Here is a 20,837-nt window from a genome sequence, read left to right on the forward strand (position 1 = left end):
GGCTCACTGCATTGTCTGGTGCGGTGCCCCAGGTTTTCCTACATTGCCAGCACACCAGTCGCTCTGTTGCCACTTGGCATGTCACCTCATCCTCACACTCACTATCACTGCAGTCTGCCGCCACCACATGACGAACCTGACTGTGGCCTGCATATTCCCCGAAAATCACTTCTACCTCTTCTGCACACTTTATATCAGCAGCGATCAGATCCAGCTTCCCTCTGTGCTGGCACTCTCTTTGACGGAGGCAACGTGCACGAGTCAAATGCACTCATTAAACTGCCTCCTCAGTTTCATCTCAAACTGCCACAGGTACGCTGCCCAATTCCCTGAACCATCGGAATGGCACATGTTTAAGCTTTATGAATCACTTCAACTGTCATGTTTGTAAAGTCCCATCAGGACCCCACCCTCTGTTCCAGCGAATCTATGCACCGTGGCTCAGACCAACCCTCTTCAGTTCTTCCACCACTTCCAACACCATTTTATGGAGGCATCTTGTTTTGTGAGGCTAATTAATTCAAAAATATGATTGGTATAGTGTAGTGTTGGTGTAGTGTAGTGGGTAACACCTTTGCCTTCTACGCTGTAGACTGGGGTTCAATCCCTGCCTGGGTAAACACCCTACACTATACCAATAAGAGTCCTTGGGCTAGACTCCTAACACTACCTTGGCCTTCCTGTGTAAAATGATCAAATTGTAAGTCGCTCTGGATAAGAGCGTCTGCCAAAATGCTGTAAATGTAAATAAATTTAAGAGGTCAGACTTGGCCAGAAACTTATGGTGGTTACTTATAGATTAAATTATCTGTGTTGTGCTGTGAGTTTCCCATTATAATCCTTGACAAAAAGTACATCATACTATCAGGTAGCCAATTATTTACCAGCTAACCTAGTGGTCCTAGAGTACTTCATGAATTAAGGGCTTGTTTGTAATGACTGTGCACTTAAAAATGTTCAGAGCTTGTTTGAAATGCACTTTTGTCATGAATACTTGAACTGCATTTCCTGAATTATAGTAAAACCTGCAGTGTCAGGTCATTACACATCTTACTCAGATATCATCTGAAGATTTCTGCAGTTCAGTAAAAGTATGGTTTTCAAGGTTGTGCCAGGTGCTCTTCTCTTAACAAACTCTGTTTATTTCAGATCTGAATATCAAGGTTGAAGTTTGCAAGGTCAGGACACACATGTTACTGAGAAGCACACTTCTTTAAACCTCTTAATAGCCATAGCTAACTGTGAAAAGTTCAAAGTGTTTATATTACGTGTTTTTTTTCAGGCTAATGCCAGCCAAGAGTGTACAAAAAACCTCCTGAGTCAGATTGACAACATCACTACTGAAGTGTTACCAAAGGAAGTAAGTAGTTTGTTGGACCTGATAGGCAGTTTAGCAGTAAAATATTACTCAGATGCTTCTTACTGCTCTCTCTAAATACTGTTTTATACATGTTTATGACTTAATTGTCTTTATGAGTTAAAAGACAATAGCATGACAGTGAGTGTGTTTACATGTATTTTATAATGTGGTAACTGCAGAAAATCAGATTTTGTCAGTAATCCGTTCAATATGATTACATGCACTTGAGTAATCAGATAATGGGAAAACTTTGGGTCTACATGAGTCAGACAGTAGTCAGATTTCTGCTTTACAACCAGCCAATTAACTCACAGAAGAAGATGTGATGTAACGCAATGTAAAACTCATACTTCATGTCCCGTAGCAACACTTGAAATATGAACATACATCATCTAGAATATGAAGAATGTCTACATTTTTCATTTTCATTGTGTTTTGCTGCCATCTGTCAATGCTGGTTGTTTATTTCCAGTAACATTGAGAAATCTGAAATAAATCAACAAAGAGTTTACATGCACTGAGTAATCTGATTACTGAGCTAAAATCCAGCTCTCGTTATTGGATTTCTTAATCGGATTTCTAGACCTTACTCTGAGAAAGCAGAGTATACTGCTTACATGACCATTTGAATAATCAGATAACTGCAGAAATCTGATTATGGTTGAATTATTGAGTGCATGCACTCAGTGTTTTTTGTTTTGTGTATGAACTTCAGCTTCTGTCTGATTGTTGAACAGGATGTGGAGAATGCATTGGAGTTCCTTACTACTCAACAAAACAGTTTGCTTGTTGGAAAAACAAACAAAGAACTAGTGTCCTCTTTCAATAACATACTGAAAGCCACTGACAAACTGATGTCTACTTTGGTGAAGAATGTAGAGACCAACTCTTCTATTAGCATCTCCCTCAAAACTATAGGTAACTACAACCACACAGGCATGCAATACATTGTGAAAGCTTTACTTGCACGTTGATCATCAGAACACTCTGCATATTTGGATATAATCCCACTTACCTACCTTATGTTTCTCCACTAGAGGCTCGTGTTTTTGAAATTGGACCAAGTTGTTCCTTGATAGAAATCCTTCAGCTTGAAACACCAGATGCTAAAATGGACATTGATCTCATTGGAATTTCTAAAAGCAAGAAGAATCAAGGTATGATCACTGTTAGTGACATTGGTACCAATCTGTTTATTATTATTGTTATTATTATTATTATTATATCGTTCTTTTAAATTAAGTACAGTGCTGCCTGAAAGTCTGTGAACCCTTCAGCATTTTGTGCATTTCTGCATGAAAGTGACCAACAATGTAATCAAATCTTTATTTAAGTCATAACAATAGAAAAAGAGAACCTAATGAAATTAATAACATAAGCAAGTATTGTGATCAAACGTTCGTGGATACAACATTACATATATGGTTGGCAAAAGTATGTGAACTTCTAAAATTATCAGTTTGTTAAAGGAGATGATTCGTGTCGGGAGGTTCAATCAATTGGATGGCAATAAGGTGTGGCACTGAGATCAGACACTAATATAGACGAGAGGGTCTGGCTCACAATCTCCATTCTAGTTCCCAAAGGTGTTTGATGGGGTTGAGGTCAGGACTCCGCGTGGGCCAGTCAAGTTCTTCTACACCAAACTTACCCAGCCAGGCCTTCATGGGCCTTGCTTTGTGCACTGGGGCTCAGTCATGCTGGAACAGAAAAGGTTCTTCCCCAAACTGTTCCCAAGTTAGAAGCATAGAATTGTCCATAATGTCTTGGTCTGCTGAAGCATTAACATTTCCCTTCACTGGGACTAAGGGTTCTAGTCCAACCCCTGAAAAACAACCCCATAGCATTATCCCTCCTCCACCAAACTATACAGTTGCCACCCTGCAGTCAGGCAGGTAACGTGCTGCTGGCATTTACGAAACCCAGAGTCGTCCATCAGACTGTTTGATAGAGAAGTGTGATTCGTGACTCCACAGATTAGATTTCCTCTGCTCCAGAGTCCAGTGGTGCTGTGCTTTACACCACTCCATCTGATGATTGGCATTTTTGGGCTTGGTGATGTAAGGCTTGCATGCAGATGCATGAACATGGAAACCCATGCCCACAGTTTTTGTGCTGATATTCATCCCAGAGGAGGTTTGAAACTCTGCAGTTATTGACTCAGCAAAGCATTGGTGACTTTTATGCACTATGCTCCTCAGCACTCGATGACCCGCTGTGTAACTTTATGTGGTCTGACACTTTGTGGCTTAGTTGCTGTGATTCCTAAATTGTTCCACTTTCAATAATACCACGCACAGTTGATTGTGGATTATCTGGGAGGGAAGAAATGTTTTGAACTGACCTGTTGCAACAGTGGCATCCTATTACAGTAGCTTACTCAAATAAATAGATGAAAGAACTGATTCTTTAGAATGACGCATTCATTGACAAGTGTTTGTAAAGGAAAACTGCATGGCTAGGATTTTATAAACCTGTGGCAATGGGACTGAATGAAACACCTGAACGCAGTGAATAAGAGGTGTGTCCCAATACTTTTGTCCATATGGTGCATGATATTCTGAGAGATAAAGAAAGTACCATCTAAGTAACACCTAAGGATCTGCAGGCCTCTCTTACACTGGATAGTGTCCTGAATCCATGAGTCCACCATTGGGCAAATATTGAACAATGACAGTAGGTTTGAAATGATAGCCTGACATAAGCCACAACTCTCCAGGAAGAACACTGGAACCTTATTCTCATATTGAAACACAGTGGTGGCAGCATTTGATGAAGCAATAAATTCAGGGTTGTATCAAGAAATTCTACTGGAGTACGTTAGGGCATCTAATTATGAACTGAGCCTCAGTAGAAGTTGGGTTCTGCGGAAGGACAATGATACTAAAAACACTAGTTAGTCAGATAAAAAATTGCATTTTAGAGTGACTGAATCAAAGTCGACAGCTGGGATAGGCTCTAGCACCCCACCGCGAACCAGAAGGATATGCAGTTTAGATGATGGATGGATGGATGGATGGATGAATCAAAGTCCAGGACCTAAGATGAGGCTTTCATGCAAGAAACCCCACCAACATTACGGAGTTGAACTAGTTTTGTAAGAAAGAATGGACCAAGTGTCCTCCAAGGTACACGGCTCATCAACAGTTACAGAAAGCATTTCGTTGAAGTCATTGCTGCTGAAGGGGGCCACAATAGTCACTGAAAGCAGAGGTTCACACAATTTTGCCAATGAAGAACCTTAATGCTAGATTACTTAAGTATTGCATGTGTTATTTGTTATATTGCAATCTCTTTATATATTGTTGTGACTTTAATGAAAATCTGAAAAGACTAGGATATAAGAATCCAATGTTTTTTATTACTTAAATACCAGAATATGGGGCAGCCTGAGCATTCACATGTATACAATACTGGGCTCTCCTTCAGTTATTTAATTTGTAGTTAAATTCACCGTAAGGTACAAGTAATCAGTGTTTAGTCTGTCCATACTTTGTCTTAATCTATTAAAGTCTGTTAAAGAGACTTGCTTTAAATTTTGTTTCTCTTGTTCTGTCTTAGAAGTTGTTTGCATTTTCCGATTCTCTCAATTCAACTAATACCGGTCAATGATTTTAAAGTCTGGACTCAGCAGCTCCTTTGTTTTAATTTGCAACAGTTCTTCTTTTTGTCCTTTCCATAGTGTTAAAGTCTCATAGTGTTAAACTGTTTTTGGTGGACTAACAGGTCTTGCATGGTGGTTAGGTGTCCTATTCTTTCCATATATTGTAGCTCCAGTTTTAGCAAAACAAAATAAATGCAATGAAAGGATAAACAATGTGGTACAGTTATTGTGTGGTGTTTAATCTGTGTTTCAGGGCACGCTGCTGTAGCGTTCATGAGCTACACCAACATGTCGAATTCCAGCCTGTTCAGTACAACTACCAACACAATGAAACGTATGATGTCCACTGTGGTTTCAGCCACGCTCCCCAGAACCAACAACACAAACCTCACCAAACCAGTTAATTTCACCCTGAGGCACACTGCAGTGAGTCATTCATCTCTATTTAGATGAACTGATAGCAACCCACAGTAATCAATCAAAAGTACTGTAAATTGGCACTCAAGCATTTATTACCATCTACTGAAATAGTAAAATAGTAAAAACATACAACATGGTTTTCACGACAACAAACTATAGACTGGAAAAACACCTGGTTTATAAAAGAAGACTAGTCCATCGTCCATAAAAGGCCATACTCCATTCCATTGTCATGCAAATGGCTACTTTACTGTTTATTTCATATATTACATAACTGTGCAAACAGTTCATTACACAGTCCTGTGTAAATGTTTGAATATCCCTGGTCATTTTTTTATTTTCTCTACAATGTACACAGAGTTTATTTACTGGAATTAGCATGTTAAAAATATTATAATGAATTAATAAATAAATAAAATGTGACATGTAAAATGAATGCCACATTTTATATTTTATGTTTTTGGGTTTTTTTCCAGTGTCTTAACCTCTTATTCTCCAGGGTATATTTTGGTTTGTCCATCTGAATTTATCTGACCAAATCGTAAGGCAAATTATCCAGTAACTGCATGAAATAAATGTAAATTTTTATTTTATTTTATTTTAGTAAAACTCTCCCTCAAATTAACGGAAAATGTGTCTTATGGTCACACATATTGTTATACGCTTACAATTTACTGCTGAAAGCCAAAAATCTTAGATTCTGTTTGTATTATTTTATAAAAATAATTTTTACAGAGCAGATCACTGAAGAGACACCTTCTGTTTATAGTTTACAGCACAGATTTGTGGAAAAATGGGTCGACTTCCAGTAGAGTGAATTCAGCTTCTTTTATTATTAAGTTTAAAAATTACATTTGACTGGAAAGACTGTAGCTTATGAAATATGAAAGTTATGAAGAATACAACTCAAGTGCGTTTTGGAGTTTAAAAAGTTAAACTCAGCAAATAAATAAAATTTGCAGAAAAATGCCATATTTTAGAATGTTTTCTGTAGAAGATGTGTGTTTTCACTTATTTTCACTATGTAAATCAACAAAATGTGGCAAATCCATATAAAATGTAAGCAAAAGCCTAAAATTTCTAGTTTAAAGACTAAAATGAGTTGTTTTCTCCTGCTTGATTTTTTTTTTTCACTTTGTCCCTTGTTCAGGTGTTTAATCTCCATGTTACTCCCTCCTGTGTCTACTGGAAAGAAACTGACTGGGTCACAGATGGCTGTAGGCTTAAAAAGAGCAACATCACTCATTCTGTCTGCTCCTGTGATCACCTGTCAACCTTCGCTCTCATCATGCAGACCAAACCATCTGAGGTAAACAGAGGTGTTTTCACCTGGATATAGGCCATGTCTCTTACCAAAACAACTCAAGTTTACAACAAGTTACTGTACATGGTCATTTCACCACACAGAAAGCAGGCAAATAGATGATTATGAAACATTTTTATATTTTTCTTGACTGAACCATATGAACTAAATTCTCCATTACTGAAGTACAAAAAATCCTTAATTGTTAAATGAGAAGCATAACTGATAATTAGTTACATGACTCAGTCGAAGAACTGTTTACTGTGATTATTAGTGATGATTAATTAAATTACTTATTAAACATTAGTATATTTTATGACATTTTATTTTGTCTCTATTCTATAAAAGCCTTAAAGTGAACATGAATGGGAAAATCACAGTTTCCTTCCAAAGTGTCCCAGCACACAGTCTAGTTCATCTCCTTTATCACAGTGCAATGTAGCTGGCTTGAAGTCAAGTTAGACTCTGTTATCACAGTAAGTCAAACTCTCCAAATGGAAATGCAACACATTTAATTAATGGTCATAATAGTTGCATTTTAAGATAAGGGGTCACCTGCTGTACTGTAACATATACATACAGAATGGTTTGAAGCTGAAACTGGTTACAGTCACAGCACTAGCATCATAAATGCTGGCTAAAAGCTGGCAGATACAATGTCAGTAATGTCTTAATATATGATATAGATATTTCCTTTTACTGCTGAGAAAAAATAAATAAATAAATAAATACTTGTAAAAAGACTGCTGTTCCAGTCTGATTGCAAATGTAATTACATTTATGTTTTATGTTATTACCCTTGTGTAATTACATGAGAGAGAATAGGCTGTTACAACTATTAAGATACACTTGTGTAATTACATGAGGCAAAACTGAAGTTAATACACATATATAATTACATAAGGTATACTTCTGTAATAAATCTGTTACAGTGTCTAAATCATTAGTAGTTACATTGTTGTTGCATATGTTGTTCAAATGTAACTACACAGTTATTAGAGACACTTAATATAAAGTGGGGCCAAAAAAAATTCATAGGTATCTGAACTGAATACCAAAACACTGATAGGTCAGTTAATAATGTGGACTACTTTCTTTAATTTCATTTCATGTTCAAGTCAGGTGGAGGGGGATCACACATTCCACCATATTTAATAGTACATCTGTCCTTTTACTGATCATATCTTTGACCATTTCTCACCAGGATAATCAACTACCCGTATGTAGACACCCAGCAATATAATCTGATGGAATCAGACCCAATAGTGTTTATTTGCAGTAACATTGTATCAATCATTACACATTACTTTGATGCAACTTTTGTTTCAGCTCCTCCTCCCCTCAGACAGACACTACAGAAGTCATTACAGTCCTACACAGCATGTCTGTCTTACCTGACACACTGTATTCTGTTTTATTTTATCTTATTCAGTATTGCTAACCGCTAACTGCCTGCTGTACTCTGAACTTTAAAAAAAGATCTTGAATGTATATTTGTTTGATTGTATGTGGGTATGAATGTGTGTATATGTATATTTGAGTGTAAATGTGGTACAACTCAGATATGGATAATCATGTCAGTATTTAAGTGCTGTGGAACTCAGGAGCAGATAAAAAAAATAAATAAATAAACAATATTTCAAAAAATACTTCATCAACAGGTTACTAGTGGCGCTCTGTCGGCGACACGGCCTGTCTTCAGTGATAGCAGAGAAGGGAAAATTCAGCAACCTCACCGCTGGGCTCTAGTTATATTTAGGACATCATATGCTTTCAAATAGGGTGGTATAAAACACATTATTTATTATCACCCACCGCTAATTCTTTGGTGATATGAAGCTGAGGCCAATCTATTTACCAGCATCTTGTTCGAATTTTACCGTTCCACCTTAAATGGTGCAGCAGTTACATTCTGGTGCTTCAGGCATCAGAACTGCTGGACTATTTAAGGTGGAACAGGAAAATTCTCTAGCTAGCTACTGAAACATTAGCATGCCATTAGTGATTTTATATGCTTGTTATGAAAAAAATGAACATAATAGTTTGAAACGACATTAAACTAAGATAATACAATGGTCATCATAAATTAAACAGATTAAGTATTTACATATGTGGGTGTCTTTGGTCGCTCATGCAGCCATCTTGCTGTTGTTCTCTAAAATAAACATTAGAGATTAGAGTTTATTCAAAATATATTATACACAGAGTGAAACAGTACATAGTTAGGGTTAGGGTTACTCTAGGCTAACCCTAACCCTAGAGTAAAGATGCCCCCTACAATATGAATTTGTGGCAAATTATGGTCAGTATAGCTGGTTATTGAGTTTTTATTCAGTTGCTTGTTGGCTAGCAAACTTTGGGTTTTCATGAGGTAAAGAAAAAGCATTTACTTTTACTTCACTTCATAGTGAGAGTTTGAGCAAGTGGAGGAAATAGAAAGTGTTATTAACAGTTCTTTATATTCTTTATTTTCCGATTTCTCCTCAGTGTTTGGAAATAATGACACCAGAATTTGGCAGATATAGTTGTTTACAGTATGTTAATGTCAGTGAAAGAGACACATAGTGCTGATCATAAACCAATTTTATATCTCCCAATTCCTCAAGCTGTAGATGGAAATTACGAGGTGGCAGCTCCATTGAAGGCCAGCCAGAGGATTTTTTTTTTGTACCAGTTAAAACAAAAAATATATATATCAATGAAAATTTTAATTGACTGATCTTTTATCATTTCCTTGAGTTCTTGTCTCAGTTTAATAAAATAAGGTATTACTAAACACAGGAATAGAGGGAGACAAAGAAGTTACATGATCTGATGGAGGTTAGTGATTAAGAAGAAATCAAGGAGGTTTGTTTAAGCTTTTGTTAAAATTACTGAATTTAATTGATCCTAACTGAGAAAATATAATATTTCTTAGTATACCATGATGAATTTCTGTCACTTAGCTGATTAAACATGCTTACAGTGAAAAATCACACTTTGATGATGCCAACTGAGACGGAAATCATCTCTACTGTACCTGCAGCTTATCTAAGAGAGGGAACATAGCATTGCATGACTTTTGCTTGATCTGTGTCTGATGTAAGAGGATGGATATAGAGTTTAAGTCATTATAGCTCTGTGTTCAATACAAACCACAAAGAGACAGATTTATTGTGTACCAATTTGACCAAACAGCCATTTTTAATACATTTTCTGGCTGTTGCTGCTCTAAAAGTTAATGATGAACAGACATTTTGGGGCCATTAAAAAAATTCTTCTGGAGGACCATGCCCCCAGACCCCCTAGTACAAGCTTATCCCCCAACACAAACCTCTAGTGGCACCCCGATGTCTGTTGTTGTATAAGTTTGAGAAGACTTATCTTTTTTTATCTTTGTGCTTAATTTGACTGTTAATCAAATATTGATTTCAGAATGACCATCGTTTGGATGAGTTCAGCATGGTGGCCGAGGCACTGGGGCTGGTGTTCTTGGTGTTGACTCTGTTGACCTTTGCCCTCTGTCGAAGCAACCCAAGAGTCATCAACACGGCCCGGATCCAATTGTGTATAAGCCTGTTGTTGGCCCACTTCCTCTTCCTGCTTACACAAATATTACTGAAGAGCAAATCTTTACAGCCTCTCAAGGTAAGTGTCATTACCTACATACAGCATCAAGAGGAAAATGTTATTACATATTTGTAGCCTCATCAGGTGAATGTCTGTGAAAAATAGACCATGTAAGTTATTATTTACAGATACTCACATCTGATAATGAAATCTGTTTATACATGATTATTCAAAATATTAGGTTATGTTCCATTTTGTTTAGATATCTTCATAAAGATTGTGTGCAGAATTGAGGTTGGGGTAGGGTTTCTACAGTGAGTGTTAAGAATAGGTTTGGGTTTGGGATAGAATGAGAGTGAGTGTTAGGGTCTGGTTTAAGGTTAAGGTTTTAGTTGAATTGAGATGTAGAATGAGTGTTATATTTATGGATAGGTTTTGGGTTTGGGTTAGGTTTAAAGTGAAAGTTATGGCCCAGACACACTAATTCAGTGTCAAAGGGCAAGTGCTTAAAGCCTGAAGATGATTGTTTTCCATCACTACACCATCACCTTTTGCCTTCTGTGAAAATTTGCAATTGCACACAATGTAAAGACTACGGCTGATGGTTGACATGCAAAGTTATTGTACATGCCTGACGGTTATTAAGTGAAATACACTACTGTTAGCTTAAATCTACATAAAATGCAAACTTAACTTCTGGAAAAAAGTTGGAACATTTTTTTTTAATGAAATAAAAACAAGAATCTGTGATTTCTTCATTCTCTTGAACCTTTATTTAATAAAAACAGTAAAAAATAATGGCATTTAATGTTTTGGCTGATCAACTTGATTGCATTTTGTAAAAATAAACAAATTTTGAATTTGATGCCTGAAACCAATGAAAAAAAGTTGGGATGGGGCAACATTAGTCGGAAAAGTTTATGGAATATTCAGGTTACACTGATTTGAAACATTCCACAATAAGTAGTTGAATTGGTAACAAGTGGGATTATTGTGATTGGATAAAAGAACATCCACCAAAGGCTCAGTCTTTGCAAGCAAAGATGTGTTGTGGCTCACCACTTTGTGCCAAACATTTTGAGAGAATTGTCAAACAGTTCAGAAAAAGCGTTTCTCAACACTGCAAAGAATTTGGGTCATTCAACATCAACCGTATGTAATACTGTGCAAAGATTTTGGGAAACAAACACAATCTCAGTCCATGTAGGGCAAGGCTGGACCCCACTTCTAAATGTGCATTAAATTTGAGCCCTCATAAGGCACTACACAAGAAACTTAAATATAGCTACATGGGCTCAGGAGTACTTAAGCAAACCATTGCCACTTAACACAGTCCATCGCTGCATCAAGTACTGCAACTTGAAACTCTATTATCCAAGGAAAAAGCCATAAATGAATTTTATATAGAAACTCCGCTGAGTGAACTCCGCTCCCTTCCTGGATCGGGGCCTTGTCGTGGCGGAAGGGCTTGTGTGGTCTAGGGATCTTCAGAGCTAAGTCGTCGGGAGCAACATGCTCCTGGTAGGGTCTCCCAGGGCGAACAGGTCTGGAGTGAAGACCCAGACTAACTCGATCCAAAAACCTCCATGATAAACGGACACAGAACATTGTGTACCCTGCCTGGGAGAGGGTCACCGGGACCTACCCCTGGAGCCAGGCCTGGGGGCAGCATCCCTCGGCGAGCGCCTGGTGGCTGGGCAGCCCACGTAACCCGGCCGGGCTCAGCCCAAAGAGGCAACGTGGGGGGACCATGTGGGCCCACCACCCGCAAGGTCCAGCATGGGGGAGTGGTGCAGTGCCGTACAGGCAGTGGGAGATTGCAGGGGGGCCCTTGGTGGCCTAGGCCCCTGCGGCAGAAACTGGCTCTTGGTACGTGGAATGTAACCTCACAGGGGGGGAAGGAGCCGGAGCTTGTGCGGGAGGTTGAGAGGTACCAACTAGATATAGTTGGGCTCACCTCCACCCACAGTATCGGCTCTGGAACCAAACTCCTGGATAGGGGTTTGTCCCTCTCCTACTCCGGGGTTGCACAAGGTGAGAGGCGCCGGGCGGGTGTGGGGATACTCACGAGTCCCCGGCTGGCGGCAGTGCAGTTGGAGTTTGTCCCGGTGGACGAGAGGGTCGCCTCAATGCGTATTAAAATTGCAGAGAGGAAAACTCTGACTGTTGTGTGTGCTTATGCACCAAACAACAGGTCGGAGTATTCGGCCTTCTTGGAGCAAGTGGGCGGGGTTCTGGAAAGGGTCCCGACTACAGACTCCATAGTCTTACTGGGAGACTTCAATGCTCATGTTGGCAATGACTGGGAGACCTGGAGAGGCGTGATTGGGAAGAACGGCCTGCCCGATCTAAACCCGAATGGTGAATTGTTATTGGACTTCTGTGCCAGGCATGGATTGTCCATAACGAACGCCAAGTTCGAACACAAGGATGTTCGTAAGTGTACATGGTACCAGAGCTCCTTGGGTCAAAGGTCAATGATTGACTTTGTTGTCGTTTCATCTGACTTGGGACCATATGTTCTGGACACTCGGGTGAAGAGAGGTGCTGAGCTGTCAACTGATCACCATCTGGTGGTGAGTTGGATCAGATGGCAGGGAAGACTGAGGGTTAGACCCGGTAGGCCCAAGCAAATAGTGAGGGTGTGCTGGGAACGACTGTCGGAGGCCCCTGTTCGGAATGATTTTAACTCCCACCTCCGGGAGAGCTTTTCTCATGTCCCAGAGGAGGTAGGGGTCATAGAGTCTGAATGGACCCTGTTCAAAACCTCCATTGTGGAAGCTGCCAGGTGCAGCTGTGGCCAAAAGCTTGTTGGTGCCTGTCATGGCGGTAACCCAAGAACCCCCTGGTGGACACTGGTGGTGAGGGAGGCCGTCAAGCTGAAGAAAGAGGCCTTTAGGGACTGGATGGCCCGAAGGACTCCTGATTCAGCAGATAGGTACCGACAGGCAAAAAAGGTGGCAGCTGCAACGGTGGCAGAAGCAAAATCCAGGGTGTGGGAGGAGTTTGGTGAGGCCATGGAAAAAAAAGACGTTCGGTCGGCCTCGAGGAGGTTCTGGACAACTGTCCGGCGACACAGGAGTGGTCGGGGTGGCTGCGCCCAGGCTGTATTCAGCAGGGGTGGAGAAACTCTGACTTCAAATGAGGATATTGTCGGTCGGTGGAAAGAGCACTTTGAGGAACTCCTTAATCTGGGTGACATGCCTCCCTCACGGGAGTCAGGGCCAGAGGCCTCTGGCGTGTCAAGCTCCATTTCCCTGGTGGAGGTCACTGAGGTAGTTGGCAAGCTCTTCAGTGGCAAGGCACCGGGGGTGGATGAGATTCATCCGGAGATGCTTAAGGCTCTGGATATTGTGGGGCTGTCATGGCTGACACACCTCTGCAATAGTGCATGGACCTCGGGAACAGTACCCTTGGACTGGCAGACCGGGGTGGTGGTCCCTATTTTCAAGAAAGGGGACCGGAGGGTGTGTGCCAACTATCGGGGTATCACACTGCTCAGCCTCCCTGGGAAAGTCTATGCCAAGGTGCTGGAAAGGAGACTTCGACCGATAGTTGAACCTCAGATTGAGGAGGAACAATGCGGATTCCGTCCTGGCCGTGGAACAATGGACCAGCTTTTCACCCTCTCACGGATTGTTGAGGGGGCATGGGAGTTTGCCAACCCAGCCTACATGTGTTTTGTGGATTTGGAGAAGGCTTACGACCGTGTTCCCCGAGATATCTTGTGGGAGGTCCTCCGGGAGTATGGGGTGCCGGGGTTACTACTCCGGGCCATTCAATCTCTGTACGCCCGGAGTGAGAGCTGTGTTCGTATACTCTGCATTAAGTCGGACTCTTTCAGTGTTAGTGTTGGACTCCTCCAGGGTTGTGCCCTTCTCCACTCCTGTTTGTGATATTTATGGACAGGGTGTCAAGGTGTAGCCGGGGTCAGGAGGGCATTATGTGTGGAGGCCGGAGGGTGGCGTCTCTGCTATTTGCAGATGATGTTGTTCTTTTGGCTGGATCACATGGATGCCTCCAGCGCACACTGGAGCGGTTTGCAGCTGAGTGTGAAGCGGTTGGTATGTGGATCAGCACCTCCAAGTCTGAGTCCATGGTCTTAGCCTGGAAAAGGATGGTATGCCCACTCCAGGTAGGGGGAAAGGACTTGCCCCAGGTGGAGGAGTTTAAGTATCTCGGGGTCTTGTTCACGAGTGATGGGAAGAAGGATCGTGAGATCGACCGCAGGCTGGGACAAGCGGCAGCAGTAATGCGGTCGCTGTACCGGACTCTGTTTACCGATCGGTCTACATCCCGACCCTCACCTATGGTCATGAGCTGTGGGTAATGACCGAAAGAATGAGATCGCGAATACAAGCGGCAGAAATGAGCTTTCTTCGCAGGGTGGCAGGCTACACTCTATTTGATAGGGTGAGGAGCTCGGCCATCCGGGAGGAGCTCAGAGTAGAGCCGCTACTCCTCTGCATTGAGAGGAGCCAGCTGAGGTGGTTTGGGCATCTGATCCAGATGCCCCCTGGACGCCTCCCGGTGGGGGTGTACCAGGCACGGCCTACCGGAATAAGACCCCGGGGTCGTCCTAGGACCCGCTGGAGGGATTATATCTCCAAGTTGGCCTGGGAGCGGCTTGGGGTCCCCGAGAATGAGCTGGAGGAAGTTGCGGGGGACAGGGTCGCCTGGGATTCTCTGCTCTCCCAACTGCTACCGCGACCCTATCTGGACTAAGCGGTTAACGATGATGATGATGATGATGATGATGAACTCCGCTGAGCTCTCTGGGCCCAAGCTCATCTCAGATGGTCTAAATGATCATGTGTCCTGTGGTCAGATGAGACCACCTTTCAGCTTGGAACCATCCAGCCTTTTAACTGTTAAATATGCAAAAGGCAAAATTTGTTATGGTATGGTGGCATATCAGTGCCCACAGCATGGGTGACTTACATAGGTGTAAAGATACCATTGATGCAGAAGCATATATGGGGATTTTAGAGAAACATATGCTGCCATCAAGACAACGTCTTTTCCCCTAAGCCCATGGTTATTTTAGCAAGAAGTCCTAGGCCTCATTCTGCATGTGCTACAACAACGTGGCTTTTCAGACACAGAGTGCATGTACTTGAAAGGCCTTCCTGCAGTCCAGATCTGTCTCCTATTAAAATGTATGGAGTATGATGAAGCGGAGAATAAGACAACAATCTCCACGGGATGTTGAGTAGCTGAAGTCTTGTATAAAGCAAGATATAAACGTGCCTTTATCCCAACTTTTTTGAGACATCAGGTTTTATTTTATTTCTTTTATAGTCACAAAGTGCAATTAAGTTGGTCAATGAAAACATTTGAAATCTTTTTTTTTTTTGACCATTTGTCAGTTTCGCAAAGTTTCAAGAAAATTAACAAATCACACATTCTTGTTTTTATTGCATTGAACAAAATGTCCCAACTGTTCTGGAAATGGGGTTTGTAGACAAACTAATTATAGCACACTTTTACAAAAAAAAATCACATATACTTCACATGTGAAGTGTCCAAAAACAACATGATCACACAAACATAGAACATTAAGTGAATGTCATTTGTTTGTTTGTTTTTTTGTTTTTTTTTAATCTAAGCACATTTTCACATAATAAATTTTCTCTTATATATGGAAAGAATAATATTATAAGGTTTTTTGTATAGAGCTATTAACTCTACTGCCTTTCAGTCAAAGCATCTAAGAAATTATGAATATTATATGCTTTATTTACTGTGCATTATCATCCTGAGCTGGGGGTTTATACATAAACAAGAAAATATTTTAATATAATTAGAATTTTCTGCCTTTTTGTTCTCATTGGGCAAAAATTGTTTGTGTGGTGAGTAGAGACATGCTTTATAGTGAAGGTTGTTGAAGTGTTAGTTGTGTTTATGTGATTTCTGCATTCTAATGTGGCAAGCACATGAAAATAATGGTGTTTAAATGGTTTTATTATTGTTTTGAATCATCATGATGTGGAAGCATTGGAATAGGTGACTTCGCTGCTTTTTGCAAAAGGCTATAGACTGATATTATGACATTACAGGATATAGCACATTTGGAAATACGTTGACCTCCCCACTTTTTCACAGGCCTACCCAAAACATGCCTTCTGCCTTCACCAATGGATTAGAGTGAGAAATGGGTTTGTATTTACGGTTGAGGTTCATGATAGTGTTATAATGTGTGTTAGGATTAGGATTAGGATTAGGTTAGGTTAATACAATAAAAAGACCAAGAAATATCAACAAAGCATCTATAGGGGACCATTAAAATTAAGGATACAGTAATATGTTGTATATTGTAATAATATAGTGTAAAGTGCTAACAGCATTTCTGTATTAAATCCTCTCTTTCTGCAGTTGGCCTGTGCAGTGATGGCAGGTGTTCTACACTTCCTCTTCCTCTCTGCTTTTGTGTGGATGTTCATTGAGGCACTGATGCTCTTCATCGCTGTAAAGAACCTGTCACGTCCCAAATCAAAGCAGAAGCAGCTGCTTAACTGGAAGCTTTTAACTGTGGTTGGGTACATGGTAGCTTTGCTTGTGGTAGGCGTGTCTGCTGGAGTGGTACCTGAAGGATATGGCAGTGAACAGTGAGTGAGGAGAGTAATATTAATTTTGTGAATTCAGACTAGTTTCATTAGGTATTGTGAGGTGTAATTTGGTTGGACTTCAACGTTCAGCAGTGCTATAAAAGTGCCAAGAAGTTAGACTTGAAATTATACTTGAAAGTCTGGGTAATTCATCAAAGAGTATCTGCATTTAAACATATTTGGATACATAAAAGTAAGAAGGCAATATTTTAACAGATGAATTCAATTTACTTTTTTGTGGTGTGAGATGTGGTGGAGTGGTGACTAATTGATGGTAGTGGCCCTCGCACAAAGACAAATTGTCACAGCTGTGGGCAGTTTTACACACTGATATGAATTTGCTTGGATGTTTTAACAAAACAATACATTTAAATGTAAATGAATTAATCTGATTGGTGAGAGAAAAGAAGGAAAATCTCCTGATCTTTGAGTTTTTTAATACAACTCTAAATGCATGGCAAGTAATAATCTTCCTTTTGGAAATGTAACTGGGAAAATGTAGAAACATTCAACCTTTAAGAATAAAGCATTCAAGTTTAATTTGTAAAGTACAAATCTTCACATTACAATTAGTCAAGTATTTATCACCCCCATTCCTCTCTTTAGATGCTGGCTTAAGCAGGACAAAGATGTCAAGTGGAGTTTTCTGGGTCCTGTTTCTTTTATTCTTGCAGTAAGTGCTGAGAAACCTACCTGTCACAGTCACAGTTAAATCAGAGTACATTTGTTCAAGACTTGTTTTTGGATAGTCACCAATCTTCACTACTACATTCTAAAACTGCTGCAACGACTTCAGCGGCTGTAAAATATTTTATTGCCATTTCATATGTCTCTGTTGTTTACGATTGAAGAATGAAAGGTTTCTGATGTGATGGGTCAGTCTTTAGTGATTTCCTGAGTGTCCATTTGTCAGTTTCACACAAAATGTAGGATGTGAGTGACGTATGATGTCACGTTAAGATGGAAGGGAAAGGGCGACTCTACAGATTCAGGGAATGAACCGTATTTCTGCAGTGTAGTATCACAAAGATAGAGAAACACTTATAGGAACATTGACTTTGACACATGAATTAGTTCATCAACTCCAGAGGTTTCAATTTGATCCTAAGGTAATTTACATTTGTTTACAATTGCAGTCCAACACAATCCTCTTCAGTTTGATTGCTATCAGCCTGGGATATTCTCTGACTCACCTGAACAGTCAAGTTTCACAAATAAAACAAACCAGGTAACATTCACTCTACAACTTCACCAGCCTTTTTTGGGTCTGTAACAACATAAGCATTTAGTTTTTTGTCAAAAATATCATGCATGGTTATGTTTATTATCAAGACTGATTCTGATGTTATAGGCAGATAGTGTGATTGAGATATTGACATATTGAGACTAAACTAAAATTCTACTATTTACAGTAGTGAGTGAGCTCTACTTTATGAAATGTACTTTTTGATTTTAATTACAAACAAGTCTAATATTAAAAAGGTCTTAAAAGGCCATTGATTGGCATATTTTCTTTATTTTATTTTCCCATGATACAAAGTTTATTACTTGGTTTCTTAAGATCCCAAGTTATTCATACCATGATCACAACATGGCAAACATCGTTTCCTAGTAATAGAGAAATTATTTTCTTGAGATCTCATAACAAAAATGCAACACTATTTAATTAATCCCAGTTTTTAATGAATAGCTGGTTAATTACCAACTACTGGCTCTTACTATCATTATAAATGTGTTATAATGCAAATCTGTACTGAAATGTTTGAACAGAGAACACCCTAAATTTCTAATCCAAACAGAAACAAACTTCAGCAGGACGGCTCAAAGGTCAAAAGGTTCCTTTACTCACCTCTCTCTCTCTTTTTCTCTCTGTAGGACTGTTTTCTTTAAAACCATGGCCCAGTTTGTCATCCTCGGCTGCCCCTGGATTCTGGGTTTCTTCACCGCCGACAGTAAGGCTCTGGAGATTATTTTTGTGATCCTCATCTCTCAGCAGGGCACCTTCATCTTCATCGTCCACTGTGTCCTCAGTAACGAGGTCAGCCATCACCAAACTACCTTCCACACTGACATCAGAGAAAGCTGTATGACGTTTATGATGGAGCCTTAGACCTTACAACATCACCCAAATGCATAACATGTGATCTGATCATTTCTGTCCAAAGCACACATTGGCCTCATGGGGTCTGCACAGTTGTGTCTTTTGTAAAGACGTCAGTGAGGTGTAACATATTGAGTTTTTAACTGAAAAGCAGGTGGTTCCAGCTTCCTATATGAGAGACCCTCTTACTGCTTTACATGTTCTACCAGTAAACTACCTTGACCTTCAGACATGTTCATGCATCTGACTGCAGTTTTCTCAGGGTTGGGATAGCTACTGAAAAATTAGTAGGTAGCTACTTTCCCAAAAGTTGTAGCTAGCTACAATTTAGCTACCTTTCCAGAAAGACTAGTGACTACTTTTTAGCTACTTTCAAAGCGCAGAATGTTTGTAAATATCAACCTGACACACCAAACACGCCCAACTGATTATTATGTGGCAGAAAGAAACAATTGAAAAGCTGCAAATGCCAAAAAGTACGTTTAAATGTAACCGACAAAGTTACACATCCAAAGACGTGATATACAAGAAAAAATTTAGACCAAAGGTAAAGTCAATAATTCCGGGTTTTTCCTTATAAAAATCAACAAAAAAATACAAGGTGTACCCCTTTATTACTGTGGATGTTCTTATCCTATCAAAAAAAGCAGGTGAAGAGGGGGACTATCCTACCAGAGTAAAGTGGGTGGAGAAGGTTCTGCTGCAGAACTTTTTGTATAGCCAAACCAATTTATGTGGTGTGTAATTAGAGCTCTGTACAATCAAAATATTTAAGATTTTAAATGATTGAAAATTGACGTGAATTATGACCTCATTGCATAGAACCTGGAAAAAAAAAAAATATCACTGAAACCGAGACTGTGACCTCGACTCTCTTTCAGGGCAAAAATGGAGAACAGGACAGATTTAACACTAAAGTTTTGGTAGCAAAAAGATAGCTAAACATGAACTATTACAGTGAAATTTAGTATGAGTTTCTTCTCTACTCTGTTGAGTAGGGAAAGCCTATTAGGCATTTCATTTAGTCTATTGTAGTACTTACACCAATTTTACCCCAAATAGTTACAAAGTACTTTTATCGAGTTTTTGTATCACAGCTACCCTGTTACTGTTTATAAGACTTTTTAAAATTAATTAATTCATTCATTCATTCATTCATTCATTCATTTATTTATTTATTTATTTTTATAGTGTATATTTTTTGTATATTTTTATAGTTCAGGATCTCTTGTACTTAAGCATGGACAACCATGCAGGATGAACAATGCTTTTTTAATCTCACTTTGTCCTGACTGTACACACTGTCTGATGCTGTTTAATGTCTATTTCCAGGTAAAGCAAAAGTACATGAATCTGCTGGGTGGTTTTCAGGCTAATTTCTCTCCAACTACCATTATCACTGAAACCAACACCACGCAAGGATGAAATCCTGATCTACATGCCAGTTGACACAGTAGCTATGAAAATATTATTGCGATGTCCAATAGGATAAAGGTTTAAGTATTCCAATGTACTTTCTCAAAAAACGTGACTCTTATACAAATATGAAAAGGTGCATTTATGCAAAAGTTCTTCCTTTTCTGTGGGAAAGTTATGCTGTTTTTTTAAGTGGTGTTACAATGGCAAATACAGCATATTTTATTTTTATGTAATTTTACACATTTATTTTTTATTGTGTCGATTATTTTTTATGATGCATCATGACGTCTGTGACTGTTATTCTGATGGTGACTAATGGTTGATTTTACACTGTATTTATCATAATTTTATACATATCCTGTATAAAAAAGTTGTGACGATGTGTTGAATTGAACTAGAAACAGTGATTTCAGTATTATTTTTTCCTGTATTTTATTGAAAATAATAACCAGCATATTATTCAGTGTTTTACC

General features: G+C 39.5%; 1 protein-coding gene across 1 annotated transcript; it reads left to right on the top strand.

Annotated features, from left to right (window-relative positions):
- Positions 1-127: 127 nt before the first annotated feature.
- On the top strand, positions 128-20,478 carry LOC118803069 (adhesion G protein-coupled receptor E3-like). The gene is made up of 12 exons (XM_036563574.1): positions 128-312; positions 1,171-1,360; positions 2,098-2,278; positions 2,398-2,517; positions 5,218-5,390; positions 6,535-6,693; positions 10,102-10,314; positions 16,612-16,844; positions 17,451-17,517; positions 17,981-18,072; positions 18,720-18,882; positions 20,278-20,478. Exons 1-12 carry the CDS (start codon positions 128-130, stop codon positions 20,368-20,370), a joined length of 1,869 nt encoding a protein of 622 aa, XP_036419467.1. The 3' UTR covers positions 20,371-20,478.
- The last annotated feature ends 359 nt before the right edge of the window (positions 20,479-20,837 follow it).

This window comes from Colossoma macropomum, unplaced genomic scaffold, assembly GCF_904425465.1.
Source record: "Colossoma macropomum unplaced genomic scaffold, Colossoma_macropomum, whole genome shotgun sequence".
NCBI lineage: Eukaryota > Metazoa > Chordata > Actinopteri > Characiformes > Serrasalmidae > Colossoma > Colossoma macropomum.

Bases quoted from the DNA above. Each gene is read 5' to 3' on its own strand.
- LOC118803069 (XM_036563574.1), top strand. From the start codon at position 128: ATGACGAACCTGACTGTGGCCTGCATATTCCCCGAAAATCACTTCTAC. The intron at 6,694-10,101 runs GTAAACAGAGGT...TATTGATTTCAG, and splicing joins TGCAGACCAAACCATCTGAG to AATGACCATCGTTTGGATGA. The intron at 16,845-17,450 runs GTGAGTGAGGAG...TCCTCTCTTTAG, and splicing joins GAAGGATATGGCAGTGAACA to ATGCTGGCTTAAGCAGGACA.